At 42.6% G+C, this 20,820-nt stretch overlaps 1 protein-coding gene across 1 annotated transcript; it reads right to left on the minus strand.

Moving 5' to 3' along the window:
• Window positions 1-7,267: 7,267 nt before the first annotated feature.
• Window positions 7,268-20,046, minus strand: MUC13 (mucin 13, cell surface associated; the record flags this gene model as incomplete). The annotated part of the gene is made up of 11 exons (XM_083864903.1): window positions 7,268-8,476; window positions 9,273-9,477; window positions 9,689-9,776; window positions 10,318-10,355; window positions 11,444-11,561; window positions 12,684-12,818; window positions 14,096-14,241; window positions 15,596-15,654; window positions 17,261-17,367; window positions 18,276-18,395; window positions 19,941-20,046. The coding sequence occupies 11 exons, from the start codon at window positions 20,044-20,046 to the stop codon at window positions 8,426-8,428; spliced, it is 1,173 nt and encodes a 390-aa protein (XP_083721029.1). The 3' UTR covers window positions 7,268-8,425.
• Window positions 20,047-20,820: the final 774 nt, after the last annotated feature.

Here is a 20,820-nt window from a genome sequence, read left to right on the forward strand (position 1 = left end):
CCCCCTCCCACCACTGACCCCACAGACCAGGCTGCTGGGGTCTTCACTGCCATGGAAAACGTTTGTCTCCTTCTTTCTTCAAGGAAGCTATTAAAAAACAAAAAATACAAAATGCTTGTTAGTAATAGGCAACTACCACATGCCAAAAACTACAATCATAAATTTAATCCTATTTCTATTCTCTGGCTAAAGATGAAGCACATGTTGCTGCTGCCTGCTATAAAAAATAGATATTTTTACCATCTAAGGACTAACCTCTGTTCTCAGATCTCTCAAGAGCAACACTACTCCCAAACAACTCCCGACCTGCCGAAGTGCAGCATTGCAACACTTCTGGGAAGCAGGCACCTAAAGTGCTTTTGCCAAGTTTTGACCCTCTAATAGATGAAAAAAACTTTTGAAGAGTTTTGAATAAATCTCTGAGCTAGTCCATGACTGAAGCTGCTGGAAAGTGAGGGAGGTGCAAGTCCTCGTGCCTCTATGGCACATAAAGTTGAGACAGGGATGATGAAGCCAGACCAAATCTGGCCAGATCTTGGTGTGTCTACAGCCCCTGGAGCGGGCTGGGAGGCACTTGGCTGCCTGAGAGGCTGTTTGCAGGAGGGGCTCACTGATGTGCTGAACTGAAAAGGGTGATGGATATCTCCAGACATGAGCCATCCCAAAAAATATGCCCCAATCCCCAGAGTGAAGTAACGCGCCGTTAGAGGCGTGGGGATGCACAAAGCTGGGCCACAGGACAGAGTTAAAAATTAGCGGCTCCGTGGAAACCTGTGCGTGTATCTGTTAATGGTTAGCCCCAGGGAAAACGTGTTCATTAAAAGGTTTTGCCTCATCTGCAACTGCAAACAGCCAGCCCCACCTTGTGGCCAGTGGTTCTGCTCGGTGCGGAGAGGAACGAGAGGAGGAAGGAGGGTTTGACAGCCCCAAAGTCCGTCCTCACCACCCTGAAAAATATTTCTGTCTTCCTGCACATCTTGCCTCACATAAACTGGCCCCGCTTTGGTCAGCACTCCAGGAGAGCCGCAAAAGCCAGGAGTAAATGCTGGATGCATCTGGCAGGGAGGTTCTTAAAAATGGAGAGCCCAAAGAAATTCCCTTTGTACGCCTGCATGTAGGGGAAACATCATTAAACACGATTTAAAATGTCAGCAGGCAGAGCCAGCTAGGCTTGGCTCCGCTCAAATCTCTGGCAAAATGCCCATTCAACGGACTAAAAGCTCCAGTCCTAAGCACCTTGGTGAGCACAGTGCTCTGGAGGTACAAATGAGTTTCCAAGGAACTCACCTGGATCTGTGCAGTTTGGACCTCACAATGCTCCGTGCAGCTTTTTCAAATCACAGCTGACACCTGGCTGTTTAATCACTATCTGAAATAAATCACCGGACTCTGGTTTTTTGCTTATTTTTCTGGCGAGTGGGTTTTGCCCAGCATGAGCTTGCTGCAGAATCTGTTCACACCAATCTTGGAAGGACAAAACAGTTGAGAAATGCCAAAGAGTCTACAAGGAAAGACCTTGCTTTGAAAAGAATAATAATGTACTGTTACACATGTGCAACACAAGCCCTGTTTCATTTATAGGAATGATATACAGGCCCAGGTCCACAATTCCTCCCCAGAGACCCCTATTCCCATTAATGTCAGTACAAGTTAGGCACTGAAATACCTGCCTGGACTTGACCCCTGTTTCTCACCAATTTAAACATTCCTCTGCTTGAGAGAGGATTAGGAACCTTAGCACTATAATGACCTCTTGAATTCATTGACTGTTCCAGATATGAAACATTTCTTCTTTTAACTTTTACCCTATAAAAGATCTCTACGGATAAAAAAAAAAAAACTTGAGAGAAAGCCTTTTTTTGTCCCTCCAAAGTCTCATTTATGCAGCAGATTTTCTTTACCCAACTACATCCAGATATCTCTGACTAAAGGAGAGGCAGAGATTCCCCAGTGTTTAACCAGATATCTGTGACTAAAGGAGAGGCAGATATTCTGTAATGTTTAACCAGGCTCATGTCTTTTAGCATGAAACAGGAAGAAGTGCCACCAGTGAGGGTCAAGGGGAGCTCTTTCAGGAGGGCTGGGGGCCTTCCTTGCCCTCCCACCCACCAAGATGTGTTGGATGTTACTGTGGGAAGATGTTAATATCAGCTTTGAAAACTAGCTGCCAAACAATGACCAGATTGGGAAACCAGCTGGGGCAAATGGCCGTCAGAGCACTACCAGTGCTATTAAAGTCTCAGGACAGGCAAAAAAAACCCAAACCAAACCAAACCAAACCAAACCAAACCAACAACAAAAAACCACTACACATAGATGCCCATCAAAAGCAATGTTGGGTCCTTCCACATTTCTCTCTGGAGTCCTGAGCAACACTTTTTATTCTTCTCAGTACCCTTTTTTCCTTTTCCCATTTTATCTGACCCTGCATGTCTCCCAGTTCCCCTGGGGAAATCTCTGCCATTTTTGGGCCACCAGTTGGGCAGATGTTTTCTCTCTGCTCCCCTTGATGTTGGTGCTCTAGTGGACCCTGCCTGGGGCTTGGAGACAGTGTCCAGGGGATTGGGAATGGTGAGAAGCAGGTGAAGAATAGCTTCTTTAGAAGATGTTTTGCTTCCACCAGGAGAGGGAGAGTGGGAGCTGTTGGTCTCAGTTTGCTTCTCCTGGAGAGGAATAGACTTTGCTCTCCAGATATTGCTCTTTGGAGCCTGTGTGGGAAAGGCAGCACCTTCCAGACTCAAAAGCAAGAAGCATTCTGCATTTTTTCAGTTATCTGCTTGTGAAATTTTCCTTTTGTTTATTTTATGAGACTGTTTTTACACAAACAGCAGAGCCCTATGTACAGAACCTTACCCTGCCTCTGTTTTATGAACAGCCTGGGCACACTTAGGGCATATAAGATCCACTATTTACATATGCCACAGGAATCACCTTTCAGTCCATGCTGCTCTTGAATAAAGCAGGTCAATGCATTCAGAAGCTGAGCAATGTCCCTCTGGTCCAGGGTGTCCATCCAGACTCTGCTCCAGCGAGTGCCACAGGACAGAGTGTCTTGGGACCCAGCTTCTTTTACAGCCCCTTCCTCCAGCACTCCAACTTTCTTATCCTTTTGTTAGCAGGTACATCTCTCAAGGATGCATTTGCATCCTTGAATTTGCCTAATCTCTTTTTGTACCTGCAGATACAGCATCCTGTGACAGCAAGTTCACCAACTGTACCTGTAGGTTTTTTTTCTGTCTGCTTTGCAATGACCTTTTCTAGCACTGTGTACCCCCGGGTTCTGGTGGGTTTGGCTGCCACTCTGGGTCAAAGGCTCTGGAAAGCCATCAGTGATGGCTCAGTGCACCTCAGTGAGTCTGACTGTGCCTGGGAACACAGCTGGGTACCACAGCTCCCCACACCACTGGGCTGTGCTGCTCCTTTGGCTCCCCAAGATCAGTGTCTGGTCCCAGTCACTTCACCACTTTTGACCTCGTCCCTTTTGACCTTTTTCTATTTGACCTTGTCCCTCTCTTACCTCAATGAAAGTGACTCTGCTTACTTTTCCTTTACTCCTGTTAGCTCTTTGCTCTGTGTTGCCCTCCTCATTCCAATTGCTTCAGCTCTTCCAGCTGATCCAGTGCAGACTGGTAGACATGGGGAGCTCCCCAACATCTTCAGCTATAAAAGCAGCCAGAAAATTATCACTGGTTTTCTCTGCTACATCATCACTTCTATACCCTTGTCGTCAGCATTCCCACTGATTTCCTAGCTGCCTTTGTGGCTTTGGTATATTTAAAGAGCCTTTTATCAGCAGCTAGAGCATCCTTGGCAAGGCAATTTACAGATCTTATTTTTAGCCTTGTTTCTTTCCTGTTTAATGGTGACCTGACATGTTTTATGGGTTTCTTTGTTCTTAGACCACTTTGGGCTTTTAGTGTTGGGTTTGGGGAATTTTTTTTGACAAGTGCTATAAAAATCAGTGTTTTCAGCTCACACCTCAAAACCTGGGAGAGGTCAATTTAATGTTGCTGGGAACCCTTAGTAAGCAAAGCTACTTCATCACTCCCCCCTGCCCCTACCAACACCAGACCCATGGCATTGAAACAAAGAGCATTACTGGGCTAAAACTAAAAGGCTGAAGGATGGGAAATTTGGATAAAATAGCAATTGATGACTTCATAGTTGCCAAATTTGACAAATGGCAGTCCTCCTCCCACAGGAGTGACAGATGAGGCAGTGCTAGGCTTGCCTTGCTGTAGATTGTGGGTTATTGTACCACAAATTACCAATAGGATCCTCTGTCTCTGGGTTGTACCAAGGTCCAGTCACCTTCCTGAGCCTGGGATGAAGTTGAGGTGCTCTCCCCAAAACCAGCTAGGAAAACTCATGTTCACCAGGACCCCTGCCTGAATCTTTTCAACACTCACCTGAGTTTTCCCAAACACTCTCCATACCAGGAGCTTCTGTTGGGAAGCCATTCCTACCGAGGAGGTGAAAACATTTTGCTAGAGGAGAGGCTCCTTTTCCCTTACCCCTGTCCCTCCTGTTGGAAGGAGTGCTGTCATTCCCCTTGAAAACAGACAGCCATCAAACTCAAGGTACACAAGAAGTGAAAAGTCAAGCTCCTTGGTATGCAGTGGTATCTTACCTTCATTGTCCACTTTTACTTGTTTGTGCCTCCAGCTTGGCACATCACACGCATGACCCGTGTAAAAACAGTCTCCTGAAAGAAACAAGGGGTGGCTTCCTCCAACAGACAACGAGAAAAAATTCGAAGTACATCCTGCTTTCACATGCAAGTTTGGATGCTGGGCTTTGCTGGGGAATGTGTGGATGCAGAGGTTTAGATCTCAGTTTTGAGGCTGGTTTCAGGTGTAAACAGTGCTAAAAGCAGCAGGCCTGATCACCCCACTCATTCTTACCCTCCCATCCCATTACATTGCTGAGGTGCAGCTCCTTCAAGGCAACTGCCCAGACCCAGCTCTTTTAAGGCACCAACCATGCCCCTACCCTAACACCCCACATTGCTTGAATATGCTTGGGTATATCTAAATAAATGGAGAATGGCATATGACTGAAGCTATCCCAATATTCCCAAGCAGGTATGTGTTATAACCAGGCAAACCTCTGTCCCACCTCCTTTAGCACTGTTTAGCATACCCTGTGCAGACATGCCAAGCAATTACACTCTCCAGAGTGACTTTTGGTTTAGGATAAAAGCTGGTGGCAAACTTGAGTGGCAGCCTCTTCCCACCTCCTGTGCCAGTTGTGTGCCAGCAAGACACTCTGCCTTCTCAAGGACACATTGCACCTCAAGGAAGAAGATGGATGGGAGGACTCAGGATGTGAAATGAGTTGTGGCAGATCCCTGGAGCCTCTCAGCCTGCCTGCAGGCATGTCCACACTCACACTGACAGTGGGGACCCAACTCAGTTCCTTTCCTATGCCTACCTGGATTTTGAAGGATGGGCAGCTGGAACAAAGCATGAGTCAAGAGGCAGCAGTCATAAAACTTGACAAAGAGCTATTTTCCATGATCACATTGCCCAGAATAGTCACACATTGCTAATAGACAAACAGAAGTGAAATATCTGGGAGTTTGCCCTTTCGGTACAGAATTCCAGTCCAGATAAAAGAACTGGAGCAGCCTTTGAAATGCTAAAAAGGAGCAAGCTCACAGTGGTATCTGATAGCCCCTCCCCAGCACAGGCTAAATGAGAACTGGCTGCAGTTGCAGAAATTAGCTTTGAATTAGAGCAATGAAAATTCCTCTGCAGTTAAATGATGCAAACACTTGACTATTTTTTCTGCTTTTATTACCATTGATAGCACATGTTGGGATATCACAGCCCCAATAAAGTTTTACTGCATCAAAGTTTCTCATTCAGCATTCAGCTACATTTCCAACCTCTGTTGCTTTGCAAAAGAATAGGAGATAATACTTAAAAGCCTTTCCACATGCCTCTGTAGCAGGTTACTGTAACATATATTTTATGCATGGAGCCAGGAAATTTACCTCAGTGAAAGACCATTATGACCATTCCAGTGGGCTGTTAGTGTAGATATAGAAAAATCTTTTTATTCAGCTCCATGTGAACCCAAGTTTCAGTCTGCCATGCAAAGATTGGGATGAGGAAGTATCCACTCAAAAGTAGCCAGCTGAATGAATCTGAGTTTCATGACTTTTGGCCAGTTTCTGCCTTTATCCCATCCATTTTCCAGTGTCTCACCACATGCAAACTTACCCCGAGTGGAGTCTGCATGGGGTTAACGGAGTGCTACAGACAGCAGAACCTTTTCCTGCTGCTGAAAAGTCAGAGAGAAGGGGGAAAGAAAAGGATTGAGCAAAAGGATTAGAAGCTGGGAGCATCTCTTTCACCCATGTTATTGTGGACACACACAGGGCTCAAAGAAAAGGAAGGAGGCAGAAGGCCACATATTAAATTGTTGGGGGAGAGAGCTCATCCAGCTTGCAGGACTTTTCTAGCTGGAGGAAGAATGGATCTCTCTGCCTCTTGTGGGAATTGTAGCCACCGTGCCTTGCTGTGCTCCTCATGGGATGCTACTCTCAGAGGAAAAGCCAAGGAAATAAGAGTAAATCCCTCCTCATCCTTTGCACAAGCTATCATGACTAGTCAAATCCAGCTAGCCCTGCTCTCATGGAGCCACGCTGAGCGAGCAGAGATGTACACAGATGGTGGGGTTGGCTGAGGCCACCAGAACCTGGTCTCTTACAGACCCTGCCAAAGGCAGACACTGTGCAGCCAGGTGACAGCAGCCACGGGGGCAGGGGTGAACTGGAAGAAAGAAATAATGAAACCTCAGAAAAACAACAGAGAGAAAATGACACCTTTTCTTGCCAGGGTACTTCTCAGAAAGCAGGGCCCACCTACTTTTGCTGCAGAAACCACATAAGAAAGATCATGTGGGACTAAAGACTATTTAGGTCCCAGCTTTCAATCAGGTAACTGCAAGTGGGAGCTGGTTTTGATCATGGAGAGACTGGAAACAAGCATCTGCATGGACATCCTGGTAATCTCTGCAGCCACAGTGGTTCTCTACCACTGACCCCCCAGACTTGTCATTTAAGCTGAAAGCATCTGGGTCATTAACAGCTGCCATCAGACAGAACAGCTTGTCCAGCATTTTCAAAGGAGATCCAGTTGCACTAACTACCCAGTTCTCACCAAAAGCAACCCCTGAATATTAATGCCAGTCTCACAATAAATATTTTAACTTCATTAATAACATTTCTGAACTTCTGAGTGAAAGCTGGGTGCTGATGTAACTAGTCTGTGCACACTTGTCTCTAAACTCTGCACAAATTTTAACATAAAATAGTCTCCAGAGTTTAAAAAAAAACACTTAAATCACTGGGGGGGAACATAAGAAAGTCTTGGTACTGAGAAAAAATAATGTTTAATAGGAAAAGTTAATCTGCATATATAAAAACCAAAACACAAAAGAATTAAATGATGCTTTAAATGATTGTAGTCTATAAATATATGTACAGATGTGTGCATATAAGTATTTTATATAACTATAATATTAATGCAGGTCAACAGATAAAGCCCACTCAGTAAAATACAGTAAAATATAAATTTTTTTACAGACAGATTTATTGACTGTATGTAAGAAATTAAAAAAAAAACAAAACCCCAAACACCAAGCTTATTATCATTCAAACATAAAGACTGCGAATGAAAAAGATATGATAACACTTTCCACAGGAACTAAAAATGTAAAATCAATGAAGTTTTGCAAGCTGAAGAAGAATAGTGTTTGTTTGAAGATATTCTGTCTTGCCATTGTATTGGGAAAGAAGGCTGTGGCAAAGGTCAGACAAGTGCCTTTGCCTCACAACCCAAGTCAGCAGAGATCTGAACAGAATGCTTTCAGACTGGAAATATTGGCAGGTTGAGGACGGTGAAAAAACCTGTATCTAATATAGTAAACTGAAACAGGTCTGATTCTCATGAAAAACAGTTTTCATCTGCCCAAAGCTGCAGTTCAAATTAAGTGAGCACAAATCCAAGTGAAGCTCTGGGTTTTCAGCATCATCACAGTTTTCAGCATCACACGTATTGCCTGGACCATGAAAACCAGCAGGGTTAAAATCCTAGAATCTTCTGTACATTCATTCTCCTGCCAATGTCCTGGCCTCATCGAAGCAGTCTAATGTTTATTGGAGCTCTAATAATTATTAGTTCTTTTAAAAGAAGTCCTCTTCTTCTCCCTACTCTCTAACATTTTTCCCTTATTTCAAAGTTGTCCATGATCTCTTTCAAGCAGGATCCTTCCTCTAGAAAATCTTGAGAGAATCTGGGGGTTAAGGATGTTGTTGTCTCTTCTGCTGAAGTAACTGCATTGGTGAGAGGCTGTGAAATTCTTTGCTCTGACCCAGTGTTGTGGTGGTCATTCATCCTTCTGCAGCTCTGGTCACTCAGTATCTGCTCTGTGTCCTAAAGCCCCTTGGCTCCCGTGATATTTCATACTACAGAGAATTTTTAGACAAGAAAAGAAGAGAAATAAGAACTCAGAAAGATCATCAAGTCCAACATTTGCATGAATGGCCCACAACCTTGCTGTTATTAACCCAAACTAAGCTAATCTCAAGTCTCTGCTTCCTCCACAGCTCCCTTGCAAAATTCAAAAGTAAAACAGGCTTTTTTTTTTTTTTTTTAAACATGCCTTCCACGTAATGACACAGGCTCCCCTGGGCCACAGCAGTGCAAAAACTGTTCTGTATTATTCGTGGCACTTCACACCTTTCCCCTCTGCAGTGCTGCAGCAGCTGCAGGTGCTCTCTTGCTGTGAATGAGGCAGCAGCAGCCAGGTGGGAGGACACAAACCCCTGGGCACCAGTACCAGCTTAAACTGACTGTGAATCTTGCATGAGGCTGCAGCTGGGAGGTGCCACTGCAGCACCAGTTGACTCTACAGCAGCCCAAAAGAAGCTCAGGTGGTAGCAGGCTGTGATGCTTGCAGGCACACCAGTGCTGAGGGATGAGTTTGGCCAGGGCAGACAAATATCCTATGACACAGCAGAGCACTGGGCAGCCAAGATCTTGCTTTGACCCTTACTTTTTACTTCTCTCTCCTTTAGTTCAAGGATGACTACTGGGGCTTTAGAAAGGCTAAGCTACAGTTTTTTGGGTGCCTTTATACTACTGTGGGCGTCTAGACCAAGGGAGGATGTACGGAGGGGAGCTTAGGTTCCAACAATATCTGTAGCCCACAGTGCTATTGTTCAGGAATTCCATTCCCACAGGACTGTGTGAAACACTTACCAAATCATCATAATCCCTCTCTGGAAAACGGTCTCTATTTGTGGAACGCGTCTCGTAGGGGTTGTTTGGCTGATATCCTGGGTTTGTGTGGCCAGAGGTGGTCTGCACCCTGGGGAACATGCTTGGTCTATCCTCAGAGGTATTGATGTCAGAGTACCCTGGCTTCATCAGGCTCCTCTTCTCTGGATTTTGTTTGTTTTTTGCTCTTCAGAGGAGATGAAAGAACAAAAGATATTTTAAAAGACTATTTAGACTACTTATTAAATCCAGCTTACTGATTTGTCCACTCCCACCTTATTTTGAATGCTCAGTCCCATTCTGAAGCATGCAACAGATTTTTATAGCATACCTACTACAAAAGCCTTATTATGAACACACAGCAATGCAGTTTCTTGTCAACTGTAAAAAATTCTTACCTGACTGAAACAATAGAGACTGCTATCACTAAACTCAGGACAGCAGCTCCAAGTACCGTGCCCACTATTATAAGGATGAGTTCAGTGTCTGAGGGAGAAAAAAAAATCAAACAAGAAATGTGTCAGTTAATAACTCACAGTGAATATTGAAAAACGAGAGAGGAAGGAAAGGAAGGAAAGGAAGGAAGCAATTTATTTCCAGGCTCCTGGTGCTTACAACATTTTGTGGACACAGAAAGATGTATATTAAGGATCTGCATTAAAGACCATCTCTGTGGATGGTTATTTTGACCTCAGCTCTAATTCCTAATGCTATGCACTGAATGGTTTAACATATAGTTATAGGCAAGGGACAGGAACAACTGGGAGGGTGTAGGGATTGTTTAAACTCATATGGATGCCAAATTGTGTAGTTAGGTGTCAAATAGGCTCTTCCCATGCCCTAGGCACATAAGGCAACAGAGAAATTTTACTTGTTTCCCCCCTAACATTTTCCTTCTATAAATGCAGAATGGTGGCACTCCTAAAGGCTACTACTTTTTTGTTGTTTCTGACAGATTAAGCATTACTGGGTATTTTTCAATTATTAGGTATTTTTCAAATTAAAAATCAGAAATTCTTATACTTACTGTCACGACATTCCTCCCCAGAGTAGCCCAATGGACAGCTACAGGAGAGAAAAAAGAAAAAGGAGAAAGAAAGAAAGAAAATATGATCTTTAGGGTCTCTTTTAATCCAAACCATTCTATGACTCTATGATCACAAAACAATAGTATATTTCCCCCTTTTGTCAGCAATTTCTCCACAAAACGTGTCCATTACAGGTTTCCTCTTTAACCCTATCTTAATGTTAAATAATTTACTTTCCTTAGAGTGAAATAATCTGAGACTTTCAGAGTGCTTGGTGATCTCAGCACTCAAGGTTTCAGGTTCCCAGTCTGAAAAATGTTAAAAGGACCTAATTTTTCTAGAGAACTAAACTCTACACATCTGAGCCACTTGGAATTGCCATGCAATGTCTTTAACAGAAGCTTCAGTATAAGGTCAATAAGGGCTGGCAACTCTATCTTCCTCCCATGATAGTTACTTATATTTAAAATTTATCAAATTTATGGTAAGAAATGTTCAATTTGCAGCAGTAATAGCTACAAAAAGAGCTGAATTAATGGATATGGTAAGTGAGTCTCTCTTTATCCACCAGAGTGGAGCACAACCAGTCACTCACTCGGCCTCACCAGCAAACACTGCTCTGTTCTGTTCTGATCCTGAGCTGTCAGAAATAATTTCAGAGAGAAAACCAATCAGGAACAACATAGGTCTGAAATTTATCAGGAAACAGTCCCCTCTGATACCAGTGCAAACATTCCAGGGATTAGAGGCACGTCTTGCTCTAATGCCTGTTGCTTACTAAACACTCCAGCACAGCAGTTCCCATGGCTCAGCCACACTGTTGGAGTAGTTTGTGTTTATGTGGTGAAGTACTTTATCCTCTTCACTGACTCACAGGTGACCCTGAGTCTCCTTGCCTTTCCTCCGAGACGTTGTGAGTGCACACAAAAGACTGATGCCAAGGAGTAAAACCACCACAACTCGTGACACCACGGGAGTTTGTCCACCTGCTATCCCCTTTGGGCACCTCTCTGATTCACCTAGCTGCAGCCTGTTCCTCTGGATTGCAGCTGACCCTGTGACAGGTGCTCTTCTCCCTTGCCTCTGCCTACAGCACAGGAACGCAATATAAAGCTGAGTACTCACGCCTCACACGTGCTTCCAGACTCCAGGCTTCTAAAGTTAATCATGCATTTGCATTTTGGACCCCATTCTTCTTGTACACAGTACTTGTGCGCTGCTGCAGAACAGCTTTCACTGCAAACTGTATTTTCAGGGAGAAAAACATGAGTGAATTGCAGATAGAAGATTATTTTATTGCTCTGGAAACACATACACCCACCCCTCTCCCGTGCTTTGAAGCATCAGAATGGCTTTTTTAGGAGTGTAACTACATGAAACAAAAACTGAAATATAAAATCACAAAATTAGAAGCAAACAGGCTGTGTTTACAACTATCCAGCTTCATCAGAAGACAAATCTGTTTTTGCTGCACCTTCCATAGGCAAGCAATGGCCTGAAGTTTGATCTCACAGCAGATGATCTGCATGACAAGCTGTATCACTTTTAGACAAACATGGGACCACAAAGGCCTACACTGGATCACATCTCACTAGGATTTATTGTAGCCAGCTTTCATAACTTTATCATGGATTTTTGAATTATTTGTTATTTTTCTTAAAATCTTACATCTTAGACTTTTTTTTACTTCTGTAGTGTGAAAATTTTAGTTTCCATAAGAAGCAAATAATGTATTTTGAAGAAAATTAGGCACATCACAGGGCTTTGGAGGGTAGCTAAAATATAAACAGAGTACTCCCTAAAAGGCTAAAAACAAGAAAGTAAATAAAACCCTAACAACTAACAGTTCCCAAAAAGGACAGAAATCATTCTTCTCACAAAAGCCTGTCTGAATCCAGGTAATGCAAACCTAGAATTATGAACAAGAGACAGAGCCTTAATAGGTCATTGTAGTGCATCATGAGACTTTCAGTTCTGTCAGCTGCCTTCAAGTAACATGTAGAATTTACTCTCAAAACATGTCCTAGCAGAGATGGCTGTAAGTATAGGATTCAATTTGTTCTATCCTTTATCTGTTTAGGTTTCAGTTCTTACCAGGACTCTAACAACGCATTTAAGGACTTGCCTACTCACTGGTTTTGGCGATTATTTTATCAAGTTTTAATAATTTATTCTACTGGAATAAAATTATAGATTTGTTCAAAGTGAAACATGAGGATGTATTTCTATGGCTTTCTTCACAGGGTGCACATTCCCTGATTTTTAGAGGTCAGCACATTTGTCCAACATCTTTCTCAAAAAGAGATTAAGACAGGGAATAAGCAGGTCAGCCTTTCAGGGATAGATAAAGCAGCGAGGTTCTTACCTGAACAAGAACGATCATCCCATTCTGTCCTTTTAAATTCAGGTTTGCATTTGCATTCTGGAATCTCGTCCGCTCGTTCCAAAATACAGTTGGTGGTATTAGTATCACATTGATAAACATCACAAGGCTGTGCCTCTTTAAAACAGAAACAGGGGGAAAACTTGAATACCCTTTCACAGAAAGCAGTGCACTTGCCCAGTAAATCATAATTATTTAGTAATTCGAAACAGAAAAAATTATAAGTCTTTTTCTTAGCACATCAGTATCACAGGCTTTTGGACCAACCCTGTTCTTCCTCCTCGCTCTTTACCAGTTAAGGTCCTGTTTCCATCACATCTTCTGACCTGTTTCTCAGCCTCCTACAACTAGCTCCAAACCTTCCTGGCTCCAGCCTATGAAAAAGGACATTCTTTTCCTAAGTTCGTATTCTGAAAACTTTCTGACTCACCTTAAAAAAAAAAAAAACCTACAGAGAAAAACTGTAACTATTGTCCTTGTTTTTTCCACAACTGAACTGTGAGACCCAGAACTTATATGGTTCTAGAAAGATGTAAATATTTATGGGCATGCAGCTCATTTCATGAGCTGCATTAGTATCCTGCTTGTCCAGTATGTTGCTCTTTAGATCCATGTCCTTGGGGTGGGAATGGTTTAAAGACCTCAGTGCACGGCATGCTGTAGAGGGATGTGACTGCCCTGGTGCCTTGGGAGCTCTCAGTGGTTTCCCATTTCCTTCTCATGGCTGAGGTGGATACAATCACCTTCAGAGACCAAACTCAGGCTTTAAGCCATGAAATGGATTCTTAATTATTAGCTAGATCTTTTAAGAAACCTGATTTCAAAATAGGAACTTATATTTAAAAAAAAAATTAAAAAGAAAAAAAAAGAAATCCTTTTCTTAATTAGAAACTCTTTCTCCCAGTATTACACCTTTAATAACGCAAAACATTACTGGTTTAGGTCAAGAAATCCCTTAGCTCAGTAGCTAATCAGTGAGCCCTCATTTCAATTACCATGGCCTATTATGGGAGAAGTCTAAAGAGAATTTCATCCTATTTTGCCAGTAAAATATTGGCTTATTGTCAGAAGCACTATATATATATATATATATTTTATCTTGATTTTTCCCATTTTTTAACACTCAGCAGGTTAAAACCACCATGCCATTGCTTAGCAGGGAATAAATATTTTCCTTGTTTTTTTACACAGGAAGTAGGAAGCCTTAATAAGACAAAAGAGCCTAGCACTGAATGGTTGAATCTTCAAAATTACCCAAGATTGAACATTCAGCTCCTTAAAATCAACAAGGCTTATGATTTGATGGGCTCCTATGCCCACAGAAATCTTCCAACCAGGTTTTAAGAACCTTTGTTTCTGCTGATTAATTACTTCTTTAGCAAGGAGTTACATACCATAATAAATGGAGACATAGGACTGGTCATTTTTTGCAGATTCTGCTGCAGACTTAACTGTGGTCTCATTTTCAACTGAGTTCTCCTTGAACAGGTTTGTCACTGTTACATTCACTGAACCAGAATTTCTGTTGCCTGTTCGACGTCTGAAAAGGACAGATAGTACCATTTTAAAGTTTTACATAATCCATACAGATAGCAAGCTAGATGCAAAGATGAGAGAAAATTTCTGCCAAATCTCCCTCTCTCCCCCAGCTTCTTTCTTCCCATGATGTAGGTAATTGCCAAGAGACCTGAAAATGAGCCTATGTCTGGCTCATCAATATATTAACAGCCATCTTTCCAGTAGGTCCTGGTGTAAATAGGTAACTGCTGGATTTAACAACATTCTCCTTTGTGTGCTGTTGATACACAACTGACATCTCTAACTGGTTTAACCTCAAGCCAGCTGCAGTGTGAAGAACCTCATCTGTTAGACACTAACTTTCACATGCTTCCATCAGCCTGTGGTGTCATCCAGGCCTGATGTGCAGAACCCACCCTGAAGCCTGGTGAAGGTAATTTCAGGGTATGACCACAATGAATGCAGAAGGGTCTGTTTGTGATGTAGAGGTATCTGTGCAAACTACACACTGTCTAGGTTGGGTTCAGCTCACAGAAACCTCCCTGGCATGAGGTGGAGAGCAGCAGTGACTTCCCTGTTCTTCAGCTAAACCTCATGCTGCCAGGATATGCAAATATCCTTAAGTGGCAGATTGCTGAAGTTCCCTGAGTTGTGCCCCATGTCACAACTGCTCTGCTGGAAGTTACTGTCCCCATAACTCTGTTAGAACAACATTCTGCTTAGCTGCTTAATCCCTGGGGTGCACTGAAAGGGTTGACACTCTGTGCTAGCATGCCAGGTTTTGCTTGATGGGGGTTAGGAAACACAGAGAAGCTGGCAGAGCTCTGGGGACAGTAACCTGTAACAATGGGGATGGGAAAAGAGGGACATCTCACAGGATGTAGGTAGACCAGCAAGGGACCTATGCCCACAGCTACAGCCACCACAACCCATTTAGTGGCATCTTTGCTCAATCTGACATCAGAAGAAACCAAGAAATGCACAATAAAATGCATTTTCTATGCCTCTTGTAAGGAGGGTGTTTTTTAAATTTAACTGGGACTTCAAGCTGGGCAGCTCTCCCAGTGGTCATAGGAACCTCAGAGTTAACTGTTAGAATTTCAGACATGTCAGATATCACAGGGACTGCTAGTTACAGCACAGTGCTGTATCCTACATGGTACTAGAGGCAGGACATCCAGCATGGAGCTGCCTCAGCCAGCCCATTTCACAGACATATTGGGACAAAAATGGAGTCAGTGGCCCTCCTTTATGGGGAAGCACTCTGAGCTGAACTCATCCCATATCTTCTACTGCACTGAGAGCTTCATGGGAAACAAATTAAAATGAGGTATGTGGAAGTATGTACTGTGCAAAAAACAAATTGGCAAACTTACGTTATTTCCACGATGACAGTTTGCTCATAGCCATCTAGATCTTTAAAGGCCTTTTTAAACTATAAAAGAGAAAAAAATTGGAGTTCAAGGCAAGCACAAACATAGACCAAAATCACATGAACCACTGAGGGTTCAGTGGTAAAGTTTTAATACAGAATATGCTACTCTAAGTACAAACAAAGTAAAGTGATGTGTTAAATCCACCAGGCAAGGTATTGCAGAAGAGGAACAGTGGGGTGGTGCTATAGAATATGGAAGAATAGGGAATTTGGGAGGGCAGTGGAGGGTTGGAGAATGAACTTCAGGCAGTCAGTGCATTAGGCTTAAGTGGCTGATAGTTACAGATACCCCTGTGCAAAGTCATTGCTTAGGAGGGTGTCTCTGCAGCACCCATCCGTGTACAAGTAGGGGGAAGAGGGAGAAGTCGACCTCCTCACAGATGGCACCTGTCCCTGAGAGGCAGTGAAGTGGGATCATCAGGGGGTGATCTTGTGGGAAGAAGCACTGATGAAAGCACTGGGAGCTGAACAGGATCAGAAGAAAAGTCACTGCTCTCCCTCACCCCAGGTGAAGCAGGGAATAAGCAGTGGAGGCAGCTGCCTTCAACTGCCACACAAACAGGAGGCACCATGAGAAGATGAGATCAATTCTAAGGTCTAATTAAACCGAAAGATAAAATATCCATCTTTCTTTGCAATAAATTTCAGATTATTTTCTATGCTGCTTTCACTTTTGCATTCTATTACGTATCTATTTTAGTCCTACATATGATGCTCTTCTGTAGCCATATCATGAAAAATGCTGGGCAAAAAAATTGAGAAAATATTTTTTAACATTCTGGAGGAACAAGTTTTGGTCACTTTCTGATTCAACATTCATAGTAAGCGATATAATAATATGCAGAAATTGATAACCATTTTTGATGATTCCTGATTAACATCTGATGAATATTTTTTAATCAGATGTCTGGTAGAGTTGCATATCTATTCTTCCTTACTGCCAGAAAGAGAAATAAGCAAATCTACTTGTTTTAACATGGCACTATAAATTAAACTGATCATTTTATTTCTCCAGGAAACCTATTACCAGATTTTGTATACAGTCATAGAATTATTAAAAAATGTGCAGTATCCATTTCACTAGTAACATTAAAATAGTAATACTGGCAGACTTATGGAAGAGGCTAATTTTTCAGTATTTAGACATTCAGAAAAGTTTGGGCTGTGTGGAATCAATAATTTTCTTTTTAAAAAATTAAAGTTGTTCATTTTTACTCATACCACTGAGCCTTCAGCAAACAGAGGAGATCAGAAACTCAATAGGCTGGAAAACTTCACTCAGCCCCATTGTTTCTGGAGAGGGAATGGTGGAAGATGCAGAGCAATCTGTGTGATAATTCCCCAGAATAGAAGCAGTACTAAAAATGCAGATATTACTTCAGGGGTTCCCTTCACTTCAGCAAAAGCCATGATGTGCTCATCTGAGGACAAAGTTCAAGTCTTTCATTAATAGGTCTAAAATAATGTGAAACATTCTTTGAAAGAAGTAGATCTCTTGTAAAGTGGAACTTTTCGAGGCCCCACATTAAAGAGAGTGTGTGTCCTCTCTATGCATAACACCCAGCATAGCATTAAATAGATGGGGGGAAAAAACATTGTCACTCACAAAATCATTTAGATTTTTGAACACCTCTTCATACTCTGAGGAATTTACATGTTTCAGACTCTCACTGTAATCTGCATTCACTGCAATGCTCGCTGGGAATACTTTCCCTGAAATGAGAACAGACAGTGTAAATTAGAAAGCATTCAAGAAAGTCCAGTTTCACCTTGGAGTTCTCCAGCCTTCAGGGATGGGGAAATACAATGCAGAAAAAAAATGAGTGCTATTTTTCAAATACAGGAGGGATCAGTAGAGGACAAATCTATTCAGTCACAATGGAGGATGTACTTTGGCTGCCAGGGAAGAAGGCAGGATCCTGGGCCCAACCAATGTATCTTGATTATGAAGTTGAATAACATTAAACTGTTAGCCTGGCCTGAAGCTAAAAGACTCTTTGCCAGGTGTTACAGGATTTAGTGGAGAAAAAAAAAAAAAAAAAAAAAAAGGTATATTAAAGACTCCAAATTTGCAGCTATTAAGCAGCTAATGTGGTTTACTGTGGTTTACAGAGAAAGTAATTCAGAATCGACCTGCTTCTTAAGCTTCACAAGTAAATTTGAGAATCCTGCTTGCTGATCCTTAACATGCTTGGCCTTCAGAAGCATTTCAGAGATGCATTTCAATAGGACTCTGATGAGTGTTTAGCAATGGAGAAAGTCAATCTGATTGTTCACAGGTCTTCATAAGTTTGGTCCTTTTTAAATCATTGCCATTATTAATATCGATGTCAGGTTTACACTTGCATTTTTTTCCTGCTTTTCACTCCTTTTAATCTTCAGCACCTCTGACAGAGAATTCACCTTTTTTTCCTAGAACATTAATCTCTTTGGCTGACACTGTTTTGTGAGATAGCAATCTAGGTCATTGTAGGAGTGGCTGTCTGCAAAGCAAGAAATCACTCAGCAATCACTTTCCCAGACTGATCGTGTGTGCAATTATAACACGAAAACAAGCTTTATGGGAAGCAAAATTCACCTGAGCAGGTAACTAAAAGCATTGATGCCCTTCTGCAACTCACCTCTGTAACAATTCTTTTCACTGTAGTAGAATCCATACTCGCACTCACAGGTATGATTGCTATTTAGGGAAATACATTTAGCCAAATTTCTTCCACAAGGATCTCCAGAGCAGAAGTCCACTAATACCAAGATGAAAGACATTGATGTTAGGGTTTCTGTGAATTTCTGCAATAGCCAGTTCATATATGAAGTAATTTGTATATTGAATAGTCCATATATTCTACTAAATATTAAATGTATTAATTATATTAAATATAGTTCATCCTTCTACTAAAGGAATCTACCAGGTATGTTTTAGGGAGTATAGATGCAATTGCAGAACATACAGGTATATCTTGTTGTTTACTGTACAGTAACTGTTTTCCCTACACAATCTAGCAGGGTATCACAGTGAAGACATGGAGTATGGCTGAAATTCATTATCTGTCATACTGAGCATTCACAGTTCAGCTCCACTTAACTCAACAATTCCAACTAAAACCAAATCAAAGAAAGAAAGTATATCAAGCCTTGCCAAGACCAGTGACTGTTAGAAAGACAGACTACAATAGCCTGTGTGTCTTTAATACTCCACAGGTACATACTTGCCTTGTTATGACAAGTGTCATAGCACGGTCCTCTACTGCAGACACATTAATAAAATGAGGGCTCCAAAGTGAATCATAATAGTATATTTTCTCAGAGTAATTATATATATTCTCTATGGTTTTAGAGTATATATTTTATATCCACACATAATTTAAGTGGTTAATAAGTAACTAAAAGTTATATTTCTATATATCTTATATATAGAAATATAGGATGGTAATTACAGTTCTCTTCCAAGACATCAAATTCTGTTTTTCACCCTGCCTAGTTTTTCACACTTCACTCCATAAGTACATTCTCATAGATGAGACATTTTCTGTGAAATGGGGAAAAAAATATGAATGCTCATTCATACCCCCCAAATAAAAGTAAAACTCTAAGTGAATTTTCATTTCCTATAAGGTTCATTTCCAAATATTTTTTCCAGACAACCTAGTGAAGCCAAATTTTTTTTCCTGATGAAAAAGATCCCAAGCAGAAAGCAACAGTTCTGAACTCCTCCAAACACATTCCACTTGCAGCAAAGGCCCTCAGGGAAGAGGAGCAGGGAGATAGAGCATTAAATGGGGACACTTTACCTACACTGCAAGGGCCTGCTGGGGTGGAAGATTGTGGGGTATGGAGAACTCCTGGGACAGACACATACACAGTGCCCCAGACACTGTTCCTGGCCCCAGACCACACCTGAGTATTCCCCAGATCCCTCCCTGCCCATGCTCCAACAGCCTCAGGCACAACTCCCTGCAGGACCAGGGCAAGGGCTGGCCTTGGCAGCACTTTGCATGGATCATTTTGAATCCCTGCCTGCTGAAGTAGGCAAAAGCACCTAGCACAAAAAAGCAGATTCCTCCAATCTTCCCCAACACATTCTCCTTGCAGCAAAGGCCACCAGGAAAAGAGGAGAATGGAGAGTATTCATGGTCACCATCTGGGCAGCTTTGTCTCTTCTGGAAGAGGAACATGGGAAACCCAGGCAGGGGAACTCATTCCTCTCTGAAGGGGTTGCAGAGCTCCCTGGGACCTGGTTACTTGAAGCTGTCCCAAGAAAATGCAGTCTGAGCATTTTTGCTCCTTACCTGGAGGTCTTGAGGTTGGTGTCTCTGTTGGCTGAGAAGCTGATTCACTTACAGCACTGGTTTCTGATGAAGGGAATAGAAGAGACACGTCAGCACTGCCTAGCATGGTCTGTTCAAAAAGACTTGGCGAATTCTGTGTGTAGGACAATCACTGAACAGGTAGGTACAGTGGATCCTTGTGGGGCTGAGTAGCCAAAGCCCTGAGCACCCTTGACCAGCCTCTTGGCTCTCCCTGGCTAAGATACCTCTCCCATCTGATGTGTCCATGTACCCTTGTCCCCCAAAGGCAACACTTGAACACAAGGACCTCACACACACTGTTCTGTCCCCAGCTGGTGTGTGCTTGATGGCCAACACCTGTGTTGGCCAAAGCTGTCGCTTCCAGCAGCAACCAGCCTCAGGCACAGCTCCCTGCAGGATCAGGTCATAGCTTTCCCCTGGGCATCTCTTCAGTGATCCCCTTCTATCCAGGTCTGATGCAAGAGGTAAAGGCACACATTTCTCCCACCACACTTTTCTCCCTGCAGCACTGGCTGTCAGAGCAGGCTCTGAGGTGTCCCATCCACAGGCACACAGCCTCTGCACTCAGCACTACTGGGGCATCCTCTAAATCTCCATCTCTACTCCTCCAGAGTAGTGGAAGAATAACTGCCTTTGCAAACATACACTCCTGTGCAGTAACAGATTCACATGGACATTGACAGCAGGCCATTTCTGTTCCAGGAATGCTCCTTCTGCTACAGCAGCAGCAGTAGCACTGTGCAGACCCATTAGACAGTGCAGAGCCTGCACATGTGTGTTCCCCCACAGAGGCTTTTGGCTCAGGATCATTCAGGTGGAATCAGGAGGACACAATCTTTCCCAATGCTGGGCAATCCTG

Source organism: Zosterops lateralis (assembly GCF_965231275.1).
Source record: "Zosterops lateralis genome assembly, chromosome: 7".
Taxonomy (NCBI): Eukaryota; Metazoa; Chordata; class Aves; order Passeriformes; family Zosteropidae; genus Zosterops; species Zosterops lateralis.